Source organism: Oncorhynchus gorbuscha, linkage group LG02 (assembly GCF_021184085.1).
Source record: "Oncorhynchus gorbuscha isolate QuinsamMale2020 ecotype Even-year linkage group LG02, OgorEven_v1.0, whole genome shotgun sequence".
Taxonomy (NCBI): Eukaryota; Metazoa; Chordata; class Actinopteri; order Salmoniformes; family Salmonidae; genus Oncorhynchus; species Oncorhynchus gorbuscha.
In genome coordinates, this window is record NC_060174.1 from 50086170 (window position 1) to 50114115 (window position 27946).

At 42.7% G+C, this 27946-nt stretch overlaps 1 protein-coding gene across 2 annotated transcripts; it reads right to left on the bottom strand.

Moving 5' to 3' along the window:
* On the bottom strand, window positions 1-27946 carry LOC124003842 (protein LSM14 homolog A-like). Of its 2 annotated transcripts, XM_046312450.1 has the most exons (10): window positions 27757-27946; window positions 19770-19933; window positions 12979-13171; window positions 9846-9980; window positions 7920-8093; window positions 6889-7059; window positions 3576-3741; window positions 3381-3422; window positions 2973-3210; window positions 1-2700 (listed from the first exon to the last, which is right to left on the bottom strand). In XM_046312450.1, the coding sequence occupies exons 1-10, from the start codon at window positions 27875-27877 to the stop codon at window positions 2647-2649; spliced, it is 1458 nt and encodes a 485-aa protein (XP_046168406.1). In that variant the 5' UTR covers window positions 27878-27946; the 3' UTR covers window positions 1-2646. The 2 variants fall into 2 exon arrangements, with proteins under 2 accessions (XP_046168406.1, XP_046168412.1); XM_046312456.1 differs by lacking the exon at window positions 9846-9980.

Below are 27946 nucleotides of genomic sequence, written 5' to 3' on the forward strand. Positions count from 1 at the left end.
CACAGATATGAAAACTTTTATTGTTTGCTTCGAATAAAAAAACCCAGTCCACTGAGGCCCACAGAAGAGGACGTCATGCTGGGTTCAGAGACAAAACTGTTAGAAAAATGTACCCAAATAAACAAGCTTAAAGTCTGTATATAAATTACATTTGATGCTCAAACAAACTATCCCCAGCACAGACATTTTAGTAGGTTATTGCATTGTATCCTTGCTGTGTCATGATAGTGGCTTGAGCCAGACCCTCATGCAGGCTTCTGTGCAACAATGAGAAATGGAGATACAGGACATTCCTTTGAACTAGGCACTTGATCCTATGGGTGAACCTAAACTGTTGACTTGATTCCTCGTCTCCCCAAAACAAATTGGCGCAGAAGAAGAGGTTCCTCCCCTCTGATCTTCTGCACCAATATGTTTTGAGAAGACAAGTAAAGAATCAAGGCAATACAGTTTGGGTTCACCCCATCCCACCACCCATTCTACTGTACCACCCTTCATCTTAGACAAGATCATTTTAAGGCTGCGTTTATACAGGAAGCCAATTGTTCTTTTTCAGAGCTGCTCCAAATACCAATTAGTGAACATTATCAGAATTGGGCTGCCTATATAAACCCCCCTCCCCACCCATCTATTCCAGCACCATTTAACACTTCGACAATCAATATTCTTTCTCTATGTTGGTCTCATTTTAATTACTGAAAGCTTTCAAAACCTTAATGGGGGCAGAATCCACACTTTCCACTACAGTGCATCAATGCCAGAGAATAATGATCCTGCAATGGAAATTAACAAGATGTTGGAACTTGGCGTCAACTCCGTCACTCAACAGAACGTACCGATGTAGACATATCCATACTTCTGAATAAATCTAGTACATTGGCAAACAATAACCTAGTTCATCGAACAGCACTGTGCAAAAGAGCTTCAGAGTACAGCAAAATGGGCACAAGTTCTTAGAATAAATTCCAATTAAAGTAAAATGTAGTATTCTAGTTATTCACTGGCATTAAGGCACAACAAGAAATTATTCTTAACTCCCTGAGGACACTAAAAGAAACGCAATAATGAACTTGCAGTTTAAGACCTGTTCACACAGGGGGGGGGGGGGTCAGGTACCATATCAGTATCATCCCAAATAGCACCTTATTCCCTGTGAAGTGAACTACTTTTGACCAGAGCCAAGCAGTGCACTATATAGGGCTGCCATTTAGGACTCACAGGTCGTCCGCAGTTAGCAGAACTGGAATACAAGCTCAGGATTAACACATTAACAGAAGACACCATTATATAAAACAACTTCAATAGTAAAAAAGTGCAACTGTATGTACGTTTCCTGCAAGATAGAAATTCACAAATCTAGCTAGTATTTTCTCTATTTATATCATTCCTGGCCAAGATAGCATCAGCCATTCAGTCAAAGTTCATTACTTCCCATCAACCAACCTTCACCCAATTTGTGCCCAATCATTCAAACCCTCCGAAACATTAGCTTCAATATTGCTATGTAACTAATACCTAATAAGCTAAAACCAAAGGGCTCTACAATCAAATATTTTAACCAATTTTTAACTGAGCAATTAGGTTGACATCACTTGTGTAGCTTAGCAAGCCACCAACCGCCATGCAGTGCCATGGGACAGAGTCAGAGGCATCGGATCAAGAGTTTAATCAGGGTATTGTTTCTCTCCGTCAGACATCTCAAGTACGGTTGGTGGGTCAAATTCTTTCTGGCATTCTGGTTTCTTTGAGAGGAACGGGGATGGGGAGTTCAGGATGAGGTTAACAGACTGACAAAAAGAGGTAAGAGGGAATAACAATTTGGAAAGGCTCCTTAGAAATGTTGGAAACCGAAATGTGACCCAAATGTCAGGAAGAAGCATATGTAGATGGCCTGCTTTAGCGAGCTCTTGTAGCAGTTTACATAGATCACGCTAGAGATAACCGTAGCAAACAGCAGCATTGTGCAACTCTAGTTACACAATACCAGTAGCATCGAGTACAGGGCAATCTACAGATTTTTTTTAATTAAGAAAATGAAGTTCTGACCTTTGATCCATCTTTCCCTATACCTAGTTATGCAACCAGAGTTAAACTATGTCACCAAACAAGAGTATAGCCAAGTTCATCTAGCACCATCACTAGTAAAGAGGTGGAAGTAAATAAAACAGAATATCATTTACAAAACTTTGATATCTAGCTAAAATCACAAACGCTACCATTTGGAGGACATAGATAGCTTGGAGAAGTGGGATAGATGGATAGCTAGCAGACTAGGTACAGGTACAGTTTTTGTGTGGTTGAAAAATACACAGAAAGCTGTGACAGACCCCACTGGCTATTTTGGTACATTACAGGTTACCCCCCCAAAAAATGAAGCTGTCAGTGATCCTCAGTCATTCAGCCTTCTACACATAACAGAATATAATCAAATACCTGTTACAAGAAAAGAAAAATAACTCATTGTTGAAAAGGACATCCCTCATATTTTTATACACAATTTAGCCACCTGGAAATTGTTTTGAAGAGATCGATGGATTGCATCATTTCCATTATTAAAAGATATGGAAAAGTGGCATTCAAGCAGTCTACCCCAGTGATGTTGACAAATATACAATCTTTTAGTCAAAAGTATAAAACAAACTATTTCTAAAGATGAGGCGTCGCCCCTCTTGATCTGTCCTCCATGCAGCCATGGGTATCCTTCAGGAAGGAAGGGAAAAATTAGACATCTTTTTGATGACTTCATTATGGTCAACACTGTTACGCACGTGCATCTATGGTTAACAGAGTTATGTAAAAGTGCTTGATCTTTTCTCACATTTGCTAGATTGTGAATTCACATTTGTAAACTCCATAATTAAAAGCATTACAAGGGACAACTTAACTCTAGGATTTTGCAAATGTATTCGTTGAGGATACCTTTGGCCACAATGGCATCCATCTATACAATAAGTAAAAAACATCTACATTACCCTGTCCTCAAAGTTCACTGAAAACTCCAATCCTCCCTGGCTTGTTGGATTGGATCCTCCCCTGTAGCCGTGGCCTCCGCGGGGGGGACCGAAGGACCCTCTGCTGGCGGAGCGACCCCTGCGGAAGCCCATACCACCACGGCCGCGGTAGCCCCCACGGGCCTGAGCCCCGCGCAGGGGGATGCCGAACGTCTCAGAGTTGATACGCCTCTCCTCAGCCCAGGTCTGTCTCCGCTGCCTGCCAATCACAATTTAGACGCTCAAGCGGGGGTTGGAGGACGCCGACAGTACCTGATTGAAGCCACTACGGTCTTACATACAGTATACTCCATATGTCAATCATGCCACATTGTATAGTATCAAAACATTAGCATGGGATAGAACAGATCTGAGAGAAAAGAGACTCACAGTGGGAAACCAGAGCTTCCTCCAGGTTTTTCTGCAGCTTTCCTGAAAAAACAGAATAGCTCTTTATCACGTATTGCCTAAGGGAAGACAATATTGTATTGCAAATTCTCAAACTAAATCTACAAGATAGAAAGGACAGAGGTTACCGCTATAAAAACATTGGGGAGAGAGATGATATGGGCAGTTGTCGCCTACCTGTTGTAATCACAGGAGACTTTGTCGAAGAAAGACTTAGTCTTGTCGTAGTAAACTTTTAGTGTTAGTGCCTCCAGCCCTTCATCAGCGTTGCCCTTGCTGTTCTGAGTCTCCACACTGGAGTTGCCCTTATCCTCCACGTTCACTGCTGCCTTCTCAGTCTCATCTTGAGAAGAAATGGACATCAAACACATTCACTCCACAATGGCCAATTACTGTTCTGCACATTTATTTAACTAGACAAGTCAGTTAAGAACACATTCTTATTTACAATGACTGCCTATCCCGGCCAAACTCTGACGACGCTGGGCCAATTGTGCACAGCCCTATGGGACTCCCAATCACGGCCGGATGCGATACAGCCTGGAATCAAACCATGTACTGCAGTGACACCTCTTGCACTGAGATGCAGTGTCCTAGACCACTGCACCACTCAAGAGCCAGACATGGAGTTCAGTCAAATAGATAAAGTATCCATCCAGGCTGCCCTGAACAAACTACATTTTGGTGGAATTTAGGCATTTGAATGTACCAGAGGCCATCAGAAATACAGCGAATTAATCTCCCAGATTGGAAAGATGTGGTAGTGAGTCTACAATTTAAATGACTAACAATTCATACATTTTCAGTATTAGTGATTGTCTAGACTTATATGATCAAGACTTTCACATACAGGCGTTCAAAAGTTCGGGGTCAGTTAGAAATGTCCTCGTTTTTGAAAGAAAAGCAAGTTGAATATCTCGTACAATGCTGTATACTACTCCCTTCACCGAACAGCACAAACTGGCTCTAACCAGTGTAGGAGTGAGAGGCCCTGGTGTACAACTGAGCAAGAGGACAAGTACCTTCGTGTCTAGTTTGAGAAACAGACGCCTCACAAATCCTCAACTGGCAGCTTCATTAAATAGTACCCGCAAAACACCAGCTCCGGGATGCTGGCCTTCTCGGCAGAGTTCCTCTGTACAGTGTGTTCTTTTGCCCATCTTGAGCTTTTATTTTTATTGGCCAGTCTGAGATATGGCTTTATCTTTGGCACTCTGCCTAGAAGGCCAGCATCCCGGAGTCGCCTCTTCACTGTTGACGTTGAGACTGGTGTTTTGCAGGTACTATTGAATGAAGCTGCCAGTTGAGAACTTGAGGTGTCGGTTTCTCAAACTAGGTACTCTAATGTACTTGTCCTCTTGCTCAGTTGTGCACCGGGGCTTTCCACTCCTCTTTCTATTCTGGTTAGAGACAGTTTGCGCTGTTCTGTGAAGGGAGAAGTACATAGCGTTGTACAAGATCTTCAGTTTCTTAGCAATTTCTCGCATGAAATAACCTTCATTTCTTAGAACAAGAATAGATTGACGAGTTTCAGAAGAAAGTGCTTTGTTTCTGGCCTTTTGAGCCGGTCATCGGACCCACAAATGCTGATGCGCCAGATACTCAACTAGTCTTAAGGAGGCCAGTTGTATTGCTCCTTTAAATCAGAACAGTTTTCAGCTGTGCTAACATAATTGCAAAAGGGTTTTCTAATGATCAATTAGCCTTTTAAAATTATAAAGGTGGATTAGCTAACAATGCGCCATTGGAACACAGGATTGATGGTTGCTGATAATGGGTCTCTCTACGCCCATTTAGATATTCCACAAATCTGCCATTTCCAGCTACAATAGTCATTTACAACATATTTCTGATAAAATACATTTAAATGGACAAAAAAATAAGGGATTTTCTTTCAAAAACAAGGACATTTCTAAGTGACCAAACTTTTGAACGGTTGTGTGTGTAATACAGGCATTATATTCAGAGAGTATTCAGACCATGACTTTTTCAAAATTTCTAAAATGGATTCAATTGTCCCCCACCCCAATCTACACACAATACACTCCATAATTACAAAAACAGTTCAGCAATATCTGTAAATGTATTAAAAATAACAAATTACATTTACATAAGTTTCCAGCCCCTTTACTCAGTACTTTGTTTAAGCTCCATTGGAAGCGATTAGACGAGAGTCTTCTTGGTATGACGCTACAAACTTGGCACACCTATATTAGGGGAGTTTCTCACATTCTTCGCAAGCTCTGTCAGGTTGGATGTGGAGCATTGCTGCACAGATATTTTCAGGTCTCTCAGAGATGTTCGATAGGGTTCAAGTCCAGACTCTAGCTGGTCCACTCAAGGACATTCAGAGACATGTACCGAAGCCAAGACAACACTGGCATGGCCGTGTGCTTCAGGTCATTGTCCAGTTGGAAGGTGAACCATCGCGCCAGTCTGACCTTCTGGAGCAGGTTTTCAATAAAGGATCGCTCCGTACTTTGCCCCGTTCATCTTTCCCTCGTTCCGGACTAGTCTCCCAGTCCCCTTAGGCTGAAAAACATCCCAACAGCATGATGCCATCAAAGGAAGGTGCCAAGCGTCACGGCTGGAGGAAACCTGGTACGTCAGGCCAAAGAGATCAATCTTGGTTTCATCAGACCAGAGATTCTTGTTTCTCATGGTTTGAGTCTTTAGGTGCCTTTTGTCAAACTCCAAGCGGGCTGTCATGTGCCATTTACTGAGGAGCAGCTACCGTCTTGCCACTCGACCATATAGGCCTTATTGGTGGAGTGCTGCAGAGATGGTTGTCCTTCTGGAAGTTCCTCCAATCTCCACAGAGAAACTATAGAGCAACCATCAGGTTCTTGGTCACCGGCCTTTCTCCCCCGATTGCTCAATTTGGCTGGGCGGCGAGCTCTAGGAAGTCTTGGTGGTTCCAAACTTCTTCCATTTGAGAATGATGGAAGGCCACTGTATTCTTTGAGACCTTCAATGCTGCAGATCTTTTGGTACCTTTCCCCAGATCGGTGCCTGGACACAATCCTGTCGGAGCTCTTCGGACAATTCCTTCTACCTCATGGCTTGGTTTTTGATCTGACATGCACTGTCAATTGTGGGACCATCACATAGACAGGTGTGCCTTTCCAAATCATTTCCAAGCAACTGAATTTACCACAAGGACTCCAATCAAGTTGCAGAAACTTCTCAAGGATGCTTGACGGAAACAGGCAGTCATTGAAAATAAGAATCTGTTCTTAACTGACTTGCCTAGTTAAATAAAGGTAAAAAAAAAATGTATATAAAAAAAATAAAAAAACTGCTACATTGTGCTCAGGCTTGCCTCGTGTTAATCTCGGTCCCCTGAACACATGCCGGCCATGTTTAGTCCGTCTGAAGAAACCAGCCTTGCATGCATGACCTGTCCTCAAACACTAGGCTAAATTGAGCTCCTTCACCCATAAGTGTTGGATCAAATGTTGTGAGGGCCTGATCTGTACAGTTCTGGTACCTTTTAGTTTGAGCTTGCTCTGGAACTCCCTGTCAATTTCTTCCTTGTCGAACTGGGCGTTGGCACTCTCAAAGTCGAAGTCCTTCATGGGTCCGGCTAGGCGCACGTTGAATCGGCTCCTGCCGCGTTGTCTTCCCCCATGACCACGCCTCTGAGGTGGGGGGCCGCCAACTGGGAAACAGAAAGAATAGACAATATTACCACCAGAAACATGTAGTAAACACCAAAAATTATTATAATAAGTTATACCAAAAGCAGTGCCCATTATTCATATTCTTCATGGTTCGGTTTTGAACAAACAAAATGCAGGAAAATGTCCACTATAGCATAGATTGGTAGTTTGCTGTGCTTTAATCTACCAATTGACAGAATAAAGCAATGGCTTGCCATCCATCACAACAGAATACTTAAAATGTCACCCTAACAGATGTATACAACTAGAAATTCCAGCAGCATATAAAGCATGAATAGCATTACCCATCCATACAACATATTAAAAATGGCCAAAATATGGTGTAACAGAATTACCGTAACACACGAAACAGAGCAGTGATCGCTATCTCAACTTGTCAATCTCCACAGCAATGCAGACAGTTGCAAGCAATGGACCACCATGTAACCTACTACAGCACACAGGATGGTGGAGTTGGCTTGACAGTTTAAGTAAAAGTCACTAGGGCATGCAGAGTCAAACAGCATGGAGCTGAGCACAGAGGACGGTTAGAGCAGAGGTGCTCAGTTACCCTGCAGGCAGTTGACTGGCATCCCTGCCTTCACCTTGCGGCTGTTGCGCAGACACTATGAGTGCTTTCTGGGCCTGGAATGGTACAGTCCATTAGTTTAGAGAGCTCAGCTCAACTTTAATAAAGATGTGTATCCCCACACTATAGACTCCCTAAAGAAACAGGCAAAAGTTGTTAAAATTCAGACAGAAGAGGTAAGCCCTACAGTGGTATAGCGTTGGTGAGAAATGGGCGCGTTGCAGGGCGCACCCCAGGCCTGGTTACTGCGGGCCCCGCTGACGGTCTCACCCTGGTGATTGTGCTGCTGCTGGGCATGGCCGGCAGCTGGAGCCGAGGGGGTCGTTTGGCCTGGAGCAGTACTCCTACGGCCCAAGCTGGGAGTCGGAGCGTAGGGGGCCGACGGGGCAGCCTGTTCTACTGTGGGGCTCTTCCTCAGGGGGTCCAGGGAGGGGCTGGTGTGGCCTGGGTGAACAGAGGGTTAGTGTTACACTGGGCTACTCAACACATGAATCAGACTCACTGGTTCGTCAAGAGTTAAGCTTTATATCCATGAAGTGTAAGTGATTAAACGCGTTAAAGGTTGTGTTGTGAAAAGCAATCCGTAATTTTATTGAGAAGAGGCAAAAAAAATAATAAAGACGACAGTGATAGGGGGGAGGGGAATGCCATTTTGAACCACATTCTAGTATTCCAAAGCAGTATTGGGTGACATTATGCTCTCACGAGACGATACATAGGCCTAACATACAGTACCAGTCAAAAGATTCTTCAAAGTAGCCACCCTTTGCGTTGATGACAGCTTTGCACGCTCGGCATTCTCTCAACCAGCTTCATCAGGTAGTCACCAGGAATGCATTTCAATTAACAGGTGTCCTTTGTTAAAAAAGTTAATTTGTGTAATTTCTTACCTTCTTAATGCGTTTGAGCCAATCAGTTGTGTTGTGACAAGGTAGAGGTGGTACACAGAAGACAGCCCTATTTGGTAAAAGACCCAAGTCTATATTATGGCAAGAAAAGCTCAAATAAGCAAAGAGAAACGACAGTCCATTACTTTAAGACGTGAAAAAATCCAAGAACTGAAAGTTTCTTCAAGTGCAGTCGCAAGAACCAGAAAGCGCTATGATGAAACTGGCCATCATGAGGACCGCTACAGGAATGGAAGATTGAGTTACCTCTGCTGCAGAGGATAAGTTCATTAGAGAGTTACCAGCCTCCAATTACAGCTCCCCAAAAAAATGTTCCACAGAATTCAAGTAACAGACAAATCTCAACATCAACTGTTCAGAGGAGACTGCGTGAATCAGGCCTTCATGGTCTAATTTTTTGCAAAGAAACCACTAAAATACACCTATAAAAAGGAAACACAAGCTATGGACATTAGACAGGTGGAAATCTGTCCTTTGGTCTGATGAGTCTAAATGTGAGACTTTTGGTTCCAACCACCGTGTCTTTGTGAGATGCAGAATAGGTGATCAGATGTGTGCTTCCCACCGTGAAGCATGGAGGTGGTGATGTGATGGTATGGGGTGCTTTCCTGGTGATACGGATTTATTTAGAACACCTCCATTTCACCAGCATGGCTACCACAGCATTCTAAAGTGATACGCCATCCCATCTGGTTTGGGCTTAATGGGACTATCATTTGTTTTTCCAACAGACCAATGACCCAACACACCTCCAGGCTGTGTAAGGGCTATTTGACAAGGAAGGAGAGTGATGGAGTGCTGCATCAGATAACCTGGCCTCCACAATTACACAACCTCCACCCAATTGAGACGGTTTGGGATGAGTTGGATCGCAGAGTGACAGGAAAGCACCCAACAAGTGCTCAGCATGTGGGAACTCCTTCAAGACTGTTGGAAAAGCATTCGATGAAGCTGGTTGAGAGAATGCCAAGAGTGTGCAAAGCTGTCATCAACGCAAAGGTTGGCTACTTTGAAGAATCTGAAATATTTGTGTCATTTCATAGTTGTGATGTTTACAATGTAGAAAATAGTAAAAATAAAGAAAATCCCTTGAATGAGTAGGTGTCCATGTGCCACAAGAAAGGAAATATTCAGGTTAATCCCTTGAAAGAATACGACAGTGTGCTCTACAGATGAGTTGTAGGGAGTGAATGGCGCAGATCTACAGCTAGTTTCAAATGAGTTTGTTTTACCAAGGTGAGTACGTAGTAGAACAAATCAGTGTTTCTTCCTCGTGTGTTTCCTTTACCTTTAGATACAAGGACAGTAGCGGTACCCAGAGAGCGTGAATCAGTGGGGAGAGCAGCGCCAATAGCACTGCTCTGGGACTGGGTTACAGCAGAGTTTGTGTCGCTCCCAAAGGAGGAGGGCGGCACTGATCGTCCTGTATTGAGAGGAACAGCAGGTGTAGAGTATTGAGGGCAAGAACTGCACAAGTGTGAGGAGTCCTCTGATTCGCTTTCAATTATTCTTTGAGGTCTCGTGCGATTCACCTGAATCTCGAAGAACCAATTACAAATGTCAGTTGGTCGAAAGGTGAATGAGGTGAGCCCCTCCCATTATCTAAGGAGCGACTCACCTGTCCTATGGTAATTCTCACTAGAGTACTTCTAAGCTTTCCTCAGCACGAAAATATGTTTAACTGTTTCGCAAGTGCCGCGAGGTTACACCACCGAGTGCAGAAATTTCAGCTCTAGTCCTGTGTTGAGTAACTTACTGAAAACATGTTGATGCTTTGTCTCCTGTGTTAGCACACTATGCTATTAGCCCACTAGGTGAACACTAGCTAGAAAACAAGCCTTAACAGATAAACTTTGACTAGCACACGTTACCAACTTACTCACATAGCAAAGGTTATGAATACTTATGTAAATTAGATTATTTTTAATAAAACGTGTTCATTTTTAAAAACCTGTTTTCGATTTGTCATTGTGGGGTAGTGTGTCAATTGATAAAAATTTTTTCAAATGTATTTAATCCAATTTAGAAGGCGGCTGTAACGTAACAAAATTAGAAAAAAAAGGAGTCTGAATACTTTCCAAATGCACTGTATATTTTTTAAGTGAGGGAAAATACCGCAAAAAAGACTAAAACCAAATAATGTACAAATTAAAAATGGACCTTCAATCATACAGTTCCTTGATTGTGTCCAGCGTGATAATAAATCACAGAAATGACAGCTAGACAGTGAGGTAAGAGTCATTCATCATCTTGATAGCCCCTCGATGGCCAGGCAAGCTCTGGTCAGCGGAGATCATTCTCGTGCTGTACAGGCAAGCTCTGGTCAGCGGAGATCATTCTCGTGCTGTACAGGCAAGCTCTGGTCAGCGGAGATCATTCTCGTGCTGTACAGGCAAGCTCTGGTCAGCGGAGATCAGGCACAGGCAAGCTCTGGTCAGCGGAGATCATTCTCGTGCTGTACAGGCAAGCTCTGGTCAGCGGAGATCATTCTCGTGCTGTACAGGCAAGCTCTGGTCAGCGGAGATCATTCTCGTGCTGTACAGGCAAGCTCTGGTCAGCGGAGATCATTCTCGTGCTGTACAGGCAAGCTCTGGTCAGCGGAGATCATTCTCGTGCTGTACAGGCAAGCTCTGGTCAGCGGAGATCATTCTCGTGCTGTACGACGAGCCCTGGCAACTCCCTTATGCAGGGGATCTTCTGACCCAAGCAAACAAAGATTTCCACCCTCACTCAAACACAATGGCCTTCTGGGCCTGGCCCATGAGAGGTCAAATCTGAATGTGACAGGCCTGCCTCGGTCATTGACTATCCAGAGTGTCAGGGCCCCTTCTACACACTCACTGTATGCAAACAAGTGGTGCATTTGAGAAAATGTGACAATTTTTTTTTTTTTGACCTGTCATATAGGCTTTGGAAATAACAAATGGGTAAAAACTTGTTTCAAGAAGGGGGTGCGTCGTTTACGTCCAGTTTTCCAAGCCTCGCCTTGGGATCAGTCTATTGCACTTGAGGCCATTTCACAGAATATTTTTGAGCCACTGGAAAGCGTGAAAATTAAGTAGCTCTCCTTCAAGATTGCTTCACTGGTCACCCTTAAGTCCACAAAGCAAGTACGTGAGCCGCATGCGCTGTCAGTTCACCATTCGTGCCTACAGTTTGCCCCAGGCTTTTCCCCGGTTTCAATTGTCTCACCTTGGAGCTTGTGGCTTTCCACCCACCACTTCTACAGAAGAACTTCACCATTTGTGTCCAGTACACTTATTGCGCATTTACTTGGATACACCAAGAGCTTCGCACAAGTGGAGGCCACACTCGTCAACAGTTATCACATTGTATTGTGGACGCCATTTTATTAGCCTATAATAACAAGGGATTACAGCCGCCGGACAGCCAATGGGCTCTCTCCAGTAGAGGTATGGCTACCTCTTGGGCACTGTTCAAAGGGCATCTACTTACAGGATATTTGCGATGCAGCTTGTTGGGAATCCATGCATACATGCCCAGGTTCTACCGGCTAGACAACACTGCAACTTCTTTGGTACATAGTGTCCTCAGTGTCAGGGCCTCTGAGGGTTGATATGTTAAGACTAACTGGCTTTGGAGAGCATGTTTGCAATAATGGAGTTGGCCACATTCCAAGTGCAATATGGGGACAAATAATTGAAAGAAAAATCAAGGTTACTTTCATTACCACGGTTCTCTGATATGAGGGAGATATTCCCCTACTTGTAAGAGCGTGACGAAGTTCGGCATGCTCGGGAATCACCACAGGGTGAGCAAGTAGCTCCTTATTATGAACGAAGGGGTTCAGCTCCCTTCGACTGGTCTGTCTAACAGACGTGTGTAAATGGTTCCTCAAGATTCAGCTGAATCCCACGTGAGATCTCATAATATCAGAGAATCAGAGTTACAAAAGTAACCTGACTGGCCTCATTATTTCCTGATTTGCTTCCTGACCTGTGACCCTTGGCTGAGTACTAGCAGCATCTTCGTAATGGAGCGGAAATGGCGAGTACTAACACACTAAATATTTAAGAGTGTACTCGCTAAAATGTTGCTTTTTGAATATCAAATGAGTGTAAAACATAAGGGAGCAGACAGTCTACGTGACACTTTTGGCATAGTGGAGCCCAGTCAAACCTTCCGTGCCTGTGAAATGCCCAGCTTGATCCAAGAGCCATGTGGCAGCCTGCAACCCTTGGAAAGCATACATGACTGTCACTTCCTGACAGAGCTTAAAACATATCTACCTGCATTTGACAGGTAGATCGCTTAATGCATAGCATTAGTTGCATTTGAAGGTATAACTTGACTGACAATATAAGCTTTAGAACACAGTTGACAATAGTAAAGTATGACTGACTAATATCAGACCTTGAACACACTAGTGATTAACCTAGCTATAGCGGTCCCTTCCTCACCATATCCAGGCTTTGCGTTGCTGTGGCTCTTACAGTCACCAACAGTGCCAAACTGCATGGACACCAGAGGGCTGGTGTTACACTGGCTGTACAGGGGCACGGGAGTTCGGTTGAACAGGCCGTTGGAGCCCACCGACTGGAATGGAACTGAAGTGGCAGCAGGAGCAGGTGGAGGGGCTGAGCACACAGAGGACTGGAGAGGAAGAAAGCAAGAAAGGGAGTTGAAGCCAAAAAAAAATCACTGCACAGGTGCACTTATTAGGGATGTGCAACTCTAGTTTCATGAATGAGTCGATACGCATCTAGATGCACGGGCTTTGATACTTTTTAGATTGAAACAATCTGGTACAATTTAGTTTGATTAGTGAAACAAATTAATGCACTAACATTATTAGCATAATTTTCCATTTTAAATTAATATCTGCTGCCTATGGGAGTTCAGGAGCTGGGCCTCTGTGCTGCATCTGTCTGAGATTACTTCTCTAAACTGAGTGACTGTGTGTGTGTGTGTGTGTGTGTGTGTGTGTGTGTGTGTGTGTGTGTGTGTGTGTGTGTGTGTGTGTGTGTGTGTGTGTGTGTGTGTGTGTGTGTGTGGAGGCACCTGAGCTGAGCCATTGGGCAGACCACCCCACTATCAGATTAGGAGTGGGAAATGTACAGTATGTTCATCCCCCTCATTTTTTATATCTATTCACCACCTGAGTAACGTAATTATTTTTGCAGATTGAAAATGTTGAGCTAGTACCATGTCCATATTTTTGAAACCATCTTGGCATTTAGACAGTTAGGTCAAATCCAAAGCTGCATTAAAATTGTCTCGAAAGCAAATAGTTTAGAAGTTTACAGAGCTTCTTCCGCACTGACTAATGAATGAGAAATGATAGCGGTCCTTTTTGAAATTCTTATTCATGTAAAAAAAATGACCAAATACACTGACTGTTTAAAGCAAAACTTCCAAAGCGATTTATGGTGAACCTGAATAATCTAAATGAAAAACAAAATCGGAATGATTGAAAACCAATCAGCAGTTGGATGAGAGTTGCGTTGACTTTGGTAGGATACACAACTCTGGTAAAACACGCATTTGGTAACAATGACCCAGCAAATTACATTGGTTGTCACTCTAATAATGCCTATGATTCGACATTGCGAAAGCAATTTTACAAGCATCTGAAAGCTGAAGGTGCCAAATGTACAAATAACCCATCTCTCGTTGGCGCAGGCATCTGCATCTCCCACACCATTGCTCTGTCAGCCATATGCATAAAGTTGGATAGGCTACTGAACTGAAGGAGAGGACGCATCATTTCAGTCATAACAGATTAGTTATTTCCAGAATAAGACAATATTGTGACCCGATTCAGGAAATTAGGCGTATGCCGCAAGTCTGGACAGTTGTGAAGAGGGCACAACAAAACCGATTCTCCCTCAGGAGACTGAAAGGATTTGGCATAAGTCCTCAAAAGTTTCTACAGCTGCACCATTGAGAGCATCCGAACTGTTTACATTCTTATCCATATTTTTTTTTAAACTGCACTGTTGGTTAGTAAGCAAGCATTTCACTGTTGTATTCGGTGCATGTGGCTAATAAAATTTGAAGTCATGACTTCACAGGAGAGCAGTCTGAACTTAAAAATAATTTATCAAAATGCTTTTGTGCCTTAAACTTATGGCATCTGTAAATACGAATAATATTGTTGAATTACTAGAGCCTAGTTGATTTAGCCAAAGACAAACAGGAACCTTCCCGCTAGCCATGATTGGCTGAGTGGGCTGGACATGCCGAGAGAGGAGTTTCAGATTGGTCTTCGATGTAGCATCTTGTGTCTATAAAATGAGCTGCTCGTTATGCGTAGATAATCCTTTCTACTGCAGTTTGAAAGATTAAATTAGCCATGGAGAACTGCAAATATGTTGCTACTGCTCTCAATAACATTACTGCCTTGAATTTCAGGCGCTATCGACAAAGGTCAGTGGGAAAAAGTTGTGATGGACTTTCTGGAGGACGATCGTGCCATGTCGACTCTCTGAAAATGGATCAGATCGATGAGGAAATCTGATTTAGGTAAAAACATTTTCATTGAAGGAAACATTGTCAGAAGACATTGTCAGAAGACTCCACAGTGATGGGGAAGAAACGGTGATCAACAGTGTTGTCATGGAAGAAGTTGACACAGGCCAAACAAGTTGTGCAAACTAAACGGAAACGACCAAGGACATCTTATTTAATAAAAAGGGGTTGCAGTCTGCTGTGAAGCTTTCATCCATTGAACCGCGTAAGAATTTAGCTACAGTTTCAGATAGGTTTCTAATTTTGTCAGAAAATAGTTTCATTGCAAGTTAAAGCTTGCTGTTAGCTAGCCAGATGGAGTTTGATGGGTGGCCATTTAACCAAATAGGTTCCATCTTTAGCTAACTATGACAATCGGTTTGTATCATTAGTAACACTATGGATTAGTGATTAATGTTCTCAGAATGCCATTTGACATTGCTAGTTATAGGTTCAATGTTAGCTAGATAATTGTATCTGGAATTTGTCTTTCAGGATCAGTAGAACACACCTGACCTCTCCACCAGTCATACTAGGAGAATGTTAATGCTTCCCATCAACAAGAGAGCTGGCCCAAACAAGCAGAGGCAGCAGAGCAGTCAACGACATTTAGCATTGTCACTAACTACAGAATTGGGGAAACGCGCGAGGACCTGAATTGTGATAACTTCAGTGGCCAAAACAAGAACAAGTTTGTGCGCTGGTATTGTGCCTGGCGGACCATGCACAAGCTCCACCATAGTCTTGGACCTTCACTTCCTGATCACAGGCCACACCAAGTCCGACTGGTGCTTCAGCCTTAAGTAGCGCTTCAGAAAGACCCAAGTGAACACTGTCGGAGGTGGCTGGTGTTGTGAAGGGCAGCACTGTGACAGGGGCCAACATCCCACAGCTGGTTGGACTGGAGGATGGTACAGTGCTGGTGGAAAGCTATGGCGGGCAACACCTGACTACGTACTTCAGACCACTGCCACAGATCAAGCAGTACCAGCACTTCAGGGGAAAACAATGGTCATTGAATTGTATGAGGTTATTATTCTTCTCTAAACTGGAGGTCAATTGATGTTGTGCAGGGTTGTAATGTCTGATTTTTTGTGTGGTGATTGTTCTGTTTCACAGCTTCGATGCTCTGGAGCCTGGTGTTGTCGACAAGGAGCGTTTAGACTGTCAGGACCAGGTTTCACGCGACGCTGACATCTACCTCCCACAGATAGTCTGCCTGTACAAGGACAACCTGGACACAGCTAGACAAACTTATCTTTGAGAAGATCAGGGAGTTGTGACGAAGAGGCAATCGACGTCACATGCCCAGCATCAAAGTCAAGGGCAGGACAAAAACGGGCTCCCCAAGTACAGATTCCCTTGTTCATGCGTGGTTCGGACAGACCAGCCATCAGCACTATCTGCAGTACCTCTAGTCAAATGACTCTCTCCTAACACTGCTGCTCAGCCACTTCACCCCTGATTGTATGCATATCATCTATCACGGATATCGTTGTACATACCGGTACTGTATATTATTTGTATTGACACCATTTTTGAAATTGCTGCTATGCAAGTAACCATTTGGCTGTGCCGTTTACACCTTTAGTAGAGACCCATTCACTTAGCAAAATATTGATATATAAAATGTGGTCGTAACATGATTGTGACATACAACAATATCATGTGACCGTATCAAGTGTCAACCTCAAATCATGTTTCAACTCAGGTTGCATGGCCTTATCACATAGCATTGCATACATAAGTTGTGTAACAGTATATTAAGTATGCTAATGTACTGGTGTGAATGCATGTTGGCAGTGGTGTAAAGTACTTCAGTATTTTTTTGGGGGGGGTATCTGTACATTACTTTACCATTTATATTTGGCAACTTAACTACATTCCCGAAAGAAAACAAGTCGTTTTTACTACATACAGTGGGGAGAACCACTGCAGAATAGTCAGCGTTTCCTACTTACAAAGCATGTAGAGGTCTAATTTTTATCATTAGGTACACTTCAACTGTGAAGCGGGAATCTAAAACGAAGACCTAGAACATCACATTGTATGATTAAGTAATTAATTTGCATGACATAAGTATTTGATACATCAGAAAAGCAGAACTTAATATTTGGTACAGAAACCTGTTTGCAATTACAGAGATCATACGTTTCCTGTAGTTCTTGACCAGGTTTGCACACACTGCAGCAGGGATTTTGGCCCACTCCTCCATACAGACCTTCTCCAGATCCTTCAGGTTTTGGGGCTGTCGCTGGGAAATACAGACTTTCAGCTCCCTCCAAAGATGCTCTATTGGGTTCAGGTCTGGAGACTGGCTAGGCCACTCCAGGACCTTAAGATGCTTCTTACGGAGCCACTCCTTAGTTGCCCTGGCTGTGTGTTTCAGATCATTGTCATGCTGGAAGACCCAGCCACGACCCATCCTCAATGCGCTTACTGAGGGAAGGAGGTTGTTGGTCAAGATCTCACGATACATGGCCCCATCCATCCTCCCCTCAATACGGTGCAGTCGCCCTGTCCCCTTTGCAGAAAAGCATCCCCAAAGGAGGATGTTTCCACCTCCATGCTTCACAGTTGGGATGGTGTTCTTGGGGTCATACTCATCCTTCCTCCAAAAAAGGCAAGTGGAGTTTAGACCAAAAAGCTCTATTTTCTTCTCATCAGACCACATGACCTTCTCCCATTCCTCCTCTGGATAATCCAGATGGTCATTGGCAAACTTCAGACGGGCCTGGACATGCGCTGGCTTGAGCAGGGGGACCTTGTGTGCGCTGCAGGATTTTAATCCATGACGGCATAGTGTTTTACTAATGGTTCTCTTTGAGACTGGTCCCAGTGCTCTTCAGGTCATTGACCAGGTCCTGCCGTGTAGTTTTTGGCTGATCCCTCACCTTCATGATCATTGATGCCCCACGAGGTGAGATTTTGCATGGAGCCCCAGACCGAGGGTGATTGACTGTCATCTTGAACTTCTTCCATTTTCGAATAATTGCACCAACAGTTGTTGCCTTCTCACCAAGCTGCTTGCCTGTTGTCCTGTAGCCCATCCCAGCCTTGTGCAGGTCTACAATTTTATCCCAGATGTCCTTACAGCTCTCTGGTCTTGGTTATTGTGGAGAGGTTGGAGTCTGATTGAGTGTGTGGACAGGTCTTTTATACAGGTAAAGAGTTCAAACAGGTGCAGTTAATACAGGTAATGAGTGGAGAACAGGAGGGCTTCTTAAAGAAAACTAACAATTCTTACTGGTTGGTAGGTGATCAAATACTTGTCATGCAATAAAATGCAAATTACTTAATTATACAATATGATTTTCTGGATTTTTGTTTTAGATTCTGTCTCTCACAGTTGAAATGTACCTATGATAAAATTAGAGACCACTACATGCTTTGTAAGTAGGGAAACCTGCACAAATCTGCAGTGTATCAAATACTTGTTCTTCCCACTGTACATTTTCCCTGACTCCCAAAAGTATTCTTCACATTTTGACAGTAAAATTGTCCAATTGACAAACTTATCTAGAGAACATCCCTGGTCATCCCTACTGCATCTGATCTGGCAGACTCACTAAACACAAATGTTTAGTTAATTATGTCTGAGTGTTGGTGTGCCCCCTGGTCAAAAATAAAACTAATGTTTAATAGGGGTTATAGCATTTCTTTCACATGACCCATCAATTTAGACAAGTGTGTCTGGGTAAGCATGTAATATTTATAAAATATTTGTTTACCTGTCATTTTTCCCCATTGTAGGCTACTACCACTTTTAGTCTTAATCTTCACTACACTGCTCACTGTTTAGCACATGACCTCACATGTGAATACTTAAAGAACGGTGGAGCTGGCTTAAGAGGGTGGGAACAAGGCTGTATACAAAGGAGAGCTCTCCAGTAAGTCCCAAAACAGTCAATGGCTCTTTTCTCAAAAGTAAGTTTGCAAGTTTATCAACTTTCAAAGCAGAATTACTTTCAAAATCGCTCTTCAAAAATGCAGTGTATTATATACCCACACCATTTTGTAGCCATGTAAAAAACTAATTTCAAATTTTGCTACACAAGACAGATTTGAGCCATTCAGTCACATGCCTAAAAATCATTTTTTTTAAATGAACCTGCACTTTGTAAAATCTGAACCCGGTTCTGACTGATTCATGTTTAATTTGTATCGGGTTGGGCTCCCACAGACCGATGCATTCATATCGTAAACATTTGAACCGGGGACCAAGGCAAATCGTATCGGTACATCGCTATGTGTTACGTTCCCCAGCAATAAAACCAAAATGTAGCTCAAACAGAAGAGGGTACAAACAGAGTCACCGACCAATAATTGAAACAGGTGGGGTTTTAAGATGGGTTCTGAAAGACTCATGGGGGTGTCCACTGAAAGTTGACGAGTAACAACTGGAACCTAAAAAGACACCCACTATGATGGCCCACTAAATTTGCCCAACAAGAGGCAAACAAAAAGGCACAGGTGAAACACCTTCACACCAATGAGATAACCAGCACAGGTGTAACCATACTGACTAACGAGGTGACAATCGGTGCACCCTATGTGCTAATGAGCTAAAGTCCAACCTCAAAAAAAATGGAGAAACCAAAGCCTGTAACATGAATAATGGTTTCTATAATAGAACAATGCAAATTGACACTTAGCTGATTCTTGACTTTTACTACATATGTCTGTTTTACAAGGGTGTACTTAGGATATTGAAGTACTTTGTGGTTGGGAGAAGCTGTACCTGGACGATGGCAGGGTCCTGCGGGAAAGAGCATGTTGGCTTTGGCGGCTCACACACAGTCAGGTCCTTGATGTCACTGCCTCTGAAGATTATGTACTCAAAGATCTCATCTCGGGGCGGGATGGGCCTATCAGTGGGCCGATCCTCAGTGCCAAAAGACCGAACTAAATGGGGAAAGACAAAGCACTCAGTTTGCATGTCATGTCACTGCTTATGCTATGTGTAGCCAAAATGTACTTTGAGTCAGGTGTACTGTTGGAAAAAAAAAAGTTGTCACCCCCTCGCAAAATAAATGTACACATACATGTTATTTAATCATTGCACCCACACTGTTTGCGCGCCTCAGCGAGCATCTGCGTGGCCAGGCACTAAAATAGAAATTGGTTTGATTTGTGACACGCAACGCCCTGCAAGTCTGGCCTCTCCCATCTCCTCATTGTTTTTTTAGAGCATATACCCACGGTGATTGAAAATGAACTTTAGGTCCACACTCTGGTCGGTTGTAGTAATGCTGTAAAGTTGGTTTCCAACCGCCATATAAAAGGCCAAAGAAAAAGAAGCCTGAAGGGAGGAGACATTTTTTTAAATTTGATCTGTGGATTAATTGTCGGAGTAGAGGACCTTGTGCATTTCAGGCAAAATAACAACCCAATGTTTATATACCAGGACAAATTAGCTAGCTAGGGGACTTTAAAGTAGCAACCACCTAGTAGACCAGGTATGGTAACTGCTGGTGGTGAAGGAGAAGAGGTAAAGAGGGAGTTTACCTAAAAGGGCTTTGTAGATGAACACATACAAATGTATCTTTCTGCACATATAAAGTAAAGTCCAACCTACCATTTGGTACTATGCACAATTTACATTTACATTTAAGTCATTTAGCAGACGCTCTTATCCAGAGCGACTTACAAATTGGTGCATTCACCTTATGACATCCAGTGGAACAGCCACTTTACAATAGTGCATCTAAATCTTTTAAGGGGGGGGGGGGTGAGAAGGATTACTTTATCCTATCCTAGGTATTCCTTAAAGAGGTGGGGTTTCAGGTGTCTCCGGAAGGTGGTGATTGACTCCGCTGTCCTGGCGTCGTGAGGGAGTTTGTTCCACCATTGGGGAGCCAGAGCAGCGAACAGTTTTGACTGGGCTGAGCGGGAACTGTACTTCCTCAGTGGTAGGGAGGCGAGCAGGCCAGAGGTGGATGAACGCAGTGCCCTTATTTGGGTGTAGGGCCTGATCAGAGCCTGGAGGTACTGAGGTGCCGTTCCCCTCACAGCTCCGTAGGCAAGCACCATGGTCCACAATGGTGGGTGAGTGACTTGGCATTTGTAATAAAGCGCAAGAATGCATGATAAACAGAGTCCAGTCTAAGACAGAGGCTGCATGCATATAAGACAAGTCACCATAATCAAATTACAGAGAGAAAAGTAGACTGAACAAGCTTCTTTCTAGCCATAAGCGGGAAGCAAGCCTTATTATGAAGGGAAAAAAATCAATTTAAGCTTCGTCACAAGATTATCCACATTGTCCTTTTTAAAAAGTTAACTTGTCATCCAACTGAATACCTAGGTATTTGTAGGATAACACTTTTTCGAATCCCTAAGTCACCAGATCTGACAATGCTAACGTTCTCTGGCAGAGTTCTAGCTCTGGTAAAAGGTCATGAATTTAGTTTTTGTACATTCAAAACCATAAAGAGAGGCCTGCAGTGAATGAAAAGCAGTCTGGAGCTCTTCAACAGCCTGAACCAGAGAAGGAGCACATGAATATATAACTAGTATCTGCATGTAGATGTAACAGCTGGTTGCATCCCATTTCCCAAATCATTCATAAAATTTGAAATCACATAAGCTAACATTAACCCTGGGGCACATCTCTATTAATCAAGGAAGCTAGACTTGTGATTGTCAGTATATACTGACCAACATACCGATAACTTCCAAAAAAGTAAACACGAGCATAGTGTCTTAATAGGGCATTGGGACACCATTAGCTACAGATTGTATGCCAGATAGAGTTTCTTAAAAAAATATTTTGTGTCAACTACTGGGCGTTACAGGTAGGGCTCAAAATTAAAACATTTGTTAGCAGTGGTGCTCCCAGCTTCAAAAAGTTAAGAGCACAACATCTCTTCTGGTGCTCCTAGATTATTGGCATTGATTGAGATAGCATATTCGAATTCTAGATACTTTTAAAGCACATGTTGCGCACTAGAAACTAATTCAACCCTGTAAAGACATTTGTTTATTATAAAAAGCTAAAATATTACATTTCAACCACAGGTTTGTGTATTAAGTCAATTGTGGAATATTAATGTTTGTACAAAAGCACTACCGATGTATTAGTGTTATTGTCAGAGTTACTTTATTTACCCGTAGCCTAATGACTGATCGGCAATTGCGATAGAGCTGTGACTGACCACAATGAAATTGGAAGAAATTATCTAAACAGGGCCATTAATAATTGAACAACAACAAGGCTACAGCCTATAACTTCAGTTTGTAACCTTCCCACTAGCCATGATTGGCTGAAATAAGTGGGCTGAACATGCAGAGAGAGGAGTTTGGATTGGTCTGCCGTATAGAAGGCTTGTCTATTTGAGTTGGTCAGTCGGTTGGTAAACTCGGCGTGAATGTAAGTAGGGTATTATGCCCTCTAATCACATGCATTATACTCCAGTTAACAGAATGCATGATTGCAGTGCTTTAGAGAACATAAGTACACCTGAAATACACTGCTCAAAAATATAAAAGGGAACACTTAAACAACACAATGTAACTCCAAGTCAATCACTTCTGTGAAATCAAACTGTCCACTTAGAAAGCAACACTGATTGACAACAAATTTCACATGCTGTTGTGCAAATGGAATAGACAACAGGTGGAAATTATAGGCAATTAGCAAGACACCCCCAATAAAGGAGTGGTTCTGCAGGTGGCAACCACAGACCACTTCAGTTCCTATGCTTCCTGGCTGATGTTTTGGTCACTTTTGAATGCTGGCGGTGCTTTCACTCAAGTGGTAGCATGAGACGGAGTCTACAACCCACACAAGTGGCTCAGGTAGTGCAGCTCATCCAGGATGGGACATCAATGAGAGCTGTGGCAAGAGGGTGTGCTGTGTCTGTCAGCATAGTGTCCAGAGCATGGAGGCGCCACCAGGAGACAGGCCAGTACATCAGGAGACGTGGAGGAGGCCGTAGGAGGGAAACAACCCAGCAGCAGGACCGCTACCTCCGCCTTTGTGCAAGGAACAGCATTGCCAGAGCCCTGCAAAATGACCTCCAGCAGGCCACAAATGTGCATATGTATGCTCAAACGGTCAGAAACAGACTCCATGAGGGTGGTATGAGGGCCCGACATCCACAGGTGGGGGTTGTGCTTACAGCCCAACACTGTGCAGGAAGTTTGGCATTTGCCAGAACACCAAGAGTGGCAAATTCGCCACTGGCGCCCTGTGCTCTTCACAGATGAAAGCAGGTTCACACTGAGCACGTGACAGAGTCTGGAGACGCTGTGGAGAACGTTCTGCTGCCTGCAACATCCTCCAGCATGACCGGTTTGGCGGTGGGTCAGTCATGGTGTGGGGTGGCATTTCTTTGGGGGGGCCGCACAGCCAGAGGTAGCCTGACTGCCATTAGGTACCGAGATGAGATCCTCAGACCCCTTGTTAGACCATATGCTGGTGCGGTTGGCCCTGGGTTCCTCCTAATGAAAGACAATGCTAGACCTCATGTGGCTGGAGTGTCAGCAGTTCCTGCAAGAGGAAGGCATTGATGCTATGGACTGGCCCGCCCGTTCCCCAGACCTGAATCCAATTGAGCACATCTGGGACATCATGTCTCACTCCATCCACCAACACCACGTTGCACCACAGACTGTCCAGGAGTTGGCGGATGCTTTAGTCCAGGTCTGGGAGGAGATCCCTCAGGAGACCATCCGCCACCTCCTCAGGAGCATGCTCAGGCATTGTAGGGAGGTCATACAGGCACGTGTAGGCCACACACACTACTGAGCCTCATTTTGACTTGTTTTAAGGACATTACATCAAAGTTGGATCAGCCTATAGTGTGGTTTTCCACTTTATATTTTAAGTGCAACTCCAAATCCAGACATCCATGTGTTGATAAATTTGATTTTCATTGATAATTTGTGTGATTGTTGTCAGCACAGTCAACTATGTAAAGTAGTGTTTAATAAGAATATTTCATTCAGATCTAGGATGTGTTATTTTAGTGTTCCCTTTATTTTTTTGAGCAGTGTATATCACACAGGAAAAGATTGGCCGCTAGCTTCTTTGCTAACAAATACACTTCGGAAGCAGTAAGAAGGGTAGTTTATCATGAGCGTGTTATGCAGGGATGCTGACTAGTCAGTCATTGTTCATGTTATGAAGAGTGCGTAACGCTTAGAACAAATACTGATAAAGAGAAAGGAAACCAAAGCCCTAGATGAAGTGTGCATACAATCCTACTTGAAAACATCCATAATAACATTCCCTTAAACATTAGATGTGACACACTGTCTGTCCAAATCAGTGTTCCAGCTTCACTAGAATTCTATACTAGCACTCAATGAGCAAAAGTTGTTTGATATTGTTTCATTAACCTTCTGACTTGGTCAGAAACACAGGGGGACAGATGAGAGTACCAAAATAAGTTACGTAAACCATTGCCAAAAGATATTTAATCTGGTTGACTGAATACTTAAGACTTTGTATCCAACTTTGTTGTAACAATTTGGCAAATATAAAAGATCAAATGTAGTCTACTTCAAAATACACACATTCAAGGTATATATGAAAGTAGTTTAATTAGGATATAAGCCATATAAATTTGTTTTCATGCTCAGGTTGTTTTAGACTTGTTTTTCACTCTCAAAATGACAATTGTTCATAGAGAAACTAAATGTGATCAGAGTCCATGTCAATGGTTAAAATCACAGCAACTTTTTTTTTTTTTTGGTCTGAAAGAAAATGTATTTGAGTGTAATGCCATCATTGTAAATACAAAGGTTCTTAACTGACTTGCCTAGTTAAATAACATTTAAAATAAAAAAAATGCCCCATTAATTGCGAGTGAGTAATGGTCCTTGGGTGTCATCTAGCTATGGTTCTGTACTGCTGCTGCTCATTTCATGGCAAATTTAATAAATACAAATGATATACACTTCTGCCAGGTAAGCCTACTTCGCAGGTAACATTTAAGGTTGAGGAAAATATTTCTGTCCACCCACAAGAAGGTTAACACAACTGGCTACAGAGTGTTAGACAAATGCACGCACCACTGACAGCCACTATATTGCTGGAAATTTATTGGCAGATTGTGTTAGGTTTGGCATTTTAAGACAATAGTGGCTAACCAGGGGCGGAATTGTGTCAATATTGCATTGATTAAATAGTAGATGGGAGCTTGCAGTGTCAGATACTTGAGGTTTGTTTATGACTGCTTGAGAAGGAACACATGGAAAAAGTGCATATACTTCTGGAAATGTGTAGTGAGTTAGTCGTAGGTTGGCTGTGAAAGGGAGATACCTTGTCAGTTGTCCAACTGAATGTAGTTACCTGAAATGTGTCTTCCACATTTAACACCAACAACCTCTGAATCAGAGCTACCGGTAGCATGTGACTTACCTGTTGGAAACCCCTGAATATATTCTACAAGTGTCTGGAACTATTGGAGGGATGCAAAACCCTTCCAAAAAACATTCAATAATTTGGTGGAACCGCTCCAGAATCTGCTAGAATTGTTCAATTGGGTTGAGATCTGGTGATCTACCTTTACAAGTGACCGAGACAGACACTTTAAACCCTCCATGCTCCATTGGAACACCTCTTTCAAATTCACCGACCTCTTGTCATAGTACCCAAACTAAATGGGAAACTGGCCATTTTTAGACTTGACTCCATGATGAGATGTTAAGTGCGTAATTAACTCAGCTTGTTTTCAATATACTTTGCCTGCAATCCAAACACTTAAAACATACCCATGTCCACTTACCCTTGGGGGAATCCCCGTCACCATCTTGGAGGGCAGTCCAATTGATTAGCCAGCAAGGCAAGTTTGCAGCGTAAGCCCCCCCAGCCCCCGTTTTTAAGTCAGCTCTGAGAGTGTACAATTATGTTCACGCCGGGGCCATGAAACTCCCGTAATTCAATTTGCGACGATTGTACATCCGCTGCATAAAATCAATGGAGAAGTCAACATACAAGTGTAAGTAAAATATGAATGCAAATCAGTTAAATTTTGCTACTAATGCACATGAGGGCACAAACAATAGAGTTCAATTTCTTTTTGTAAGGTAAAATGTGGTGTTTTGTTTATACATTTACATTTGTGAATATGGACAAAAATTGACAAAATAATTTAATTACATAAAAATGTTTCAACTTCTGTCGTAGGTGAAGAATCCAAGCAGTACATCGCCACAATAGTGTAAGATCTTCATAAATGTGTTCAATTCTAAATATACTGATGTCTTGCCAGTTCTCTTACATGAATACAATGCCAAAAGATGCAACACTGTTTCTGGGTGGTCATTACAAAGGGAACAATTTGAGTTGTTTTCCTTAAACTTCATATAGTTGTTGGCAGGATACTATTTATGAATAATTTTAAAGGAAACTTCCTTAATTTTGTTAACAAGTAGGTTTGTGCGGCAACAGCCAAACTTTTTCCGACAGATATCAATAAATCCATTCCAAGAAGGCATGACATAAGGTATAGATACAACAAGGTTCGTATCACTCTGTTGAATGGACCAAAAGAGAAATAAATCTTTCCTACTGATGAGTCAGGGTCAATGGAAGGTAGGTTCTGAGAGTCAGGTCTTGACACGCAAAAGCTTTAGGTGTTACAGGAACCTTGTAAAGTGATAAGAATTCCTTATAACTAAGTAAAATAACCTCTACATTTACCAGTTGGCTCACCAATAGAATATTATTTCAGAACCAATATTCTAAAAACTAAGTATTTTTATACAATAGATCCCAATTATTCCATGTAATATCTGTGGAGAAAAATTAGGCTTATAAATTAAGGACCATGACAAGAAAACATGCCAATGAAAAGCAGAACATTTCACTGGAACTATCAATATTATAATAGCAAACCAACTGGAAGTTAAGGCCACCAAAAGTAGAGAAGGCATGAGGCATAAAATTCCACATAGAAGTGGGTTCTTAGGTATTGCTTTATCCAATTGATCTTAAAAGTATTATTTAAGGTAGTAAAGTCCCACCATTCTCATAAGTGTTCATTACAACAGTTTTCCTAATGTAATGGGTACGGTTTCTCCACAGAAAGTTAAAAGGCATCTGGTCTATCTCCTTCCTCCCTCTCCCTGCAAGTGTATACTCGTCAGACGTCATCAGAAGTGTTCACTTAATTTGAGGGGATAGGGTGTCCTTAAGTGTTTGGACCATAACCCTTGTATCCCTCGTTTACTCAAGTGTTTACTTTATTTTGGCAGTTAGCTGTATATAACCAAAACTCGTTTGGTTTGCAGTTTAGATACTAATTTACCAGCGCAGCAGCGCAGCAGCAGCAGCGTCCCCCCCGTAGTGTAGAGCGCAACATTTTTTTTGCCGGCTGGCAAATTCCCGAAATTCAGCATCACTGACGCCGAGTTGCTTGTGAATGTTAGTGATGCAGTTGTCGCGCTGCATCACCGTTTGTTAACACAATATGGCAGGTTTACATGATACGCTCAGCTTGTACTTGAAATAAACATGTTTAACTAGCTCCATCACCAGGTAACTTAGGTTTAACAAGCCATCACTACTAGCTAGTTAGCAAGTTGGCTGGCTGACTAGTCAATTAGCTAGCTTGCTAAAGTTAAGTACACACCTTTTTCAGAACAGCATAAAAACAATTAGTTACAGCCTGATGGAATTACGTTTGCTTACAGGCATCTCTGTAACGTTATGTAGTTAAACGTTATTTGGTTGGCGCATAACAGTGCGGACATTTGCATGAGTTAACGTTCTTTACCTTTTGCAAGTGCGGCAGTCGAATTCTCAGTGTCAATAGTGTAGAGAATCCCTTCGTAACGAATCTCGGCCTTAGAAATTAGGCTGATTTTGCTCCCGATATAAGGGGTTCCTCCACTCATGATGGTTTCAAAATTCAACTAGATCCCTCACTGAGCGTTTCTTTGAAGCATGTATGTGGCTAGCCCTTT

What these genes read in the sequence shown, in the direction of transcription:
- LOC124003842 (XM_046312450.1), bottom strand. Translation starts at nt 27,877, where the DNA reads ATGAGTGGAGGAACCCCTTATATCGGGAGCAAAATCAGCCTAATTTCT. An exon ending in GTCTCCTGTGATTACAACAG is followed by an intron (nt 3,423 to 3,575) that starts GTAGGCGACAAC and finishes CTGTTTTTTCAG; the next exon opens with GAAAGCTGCAGAAAAACCTG. An exon ending in CAGTGAACTTTGAGGACAGG is followed by an intron (nt 2,701 to 2,972) that starts GTAATGTAGATG and finishes TCCTTCCTGAAG; the next exon opens with GATACCCATGGCTGCATGGA.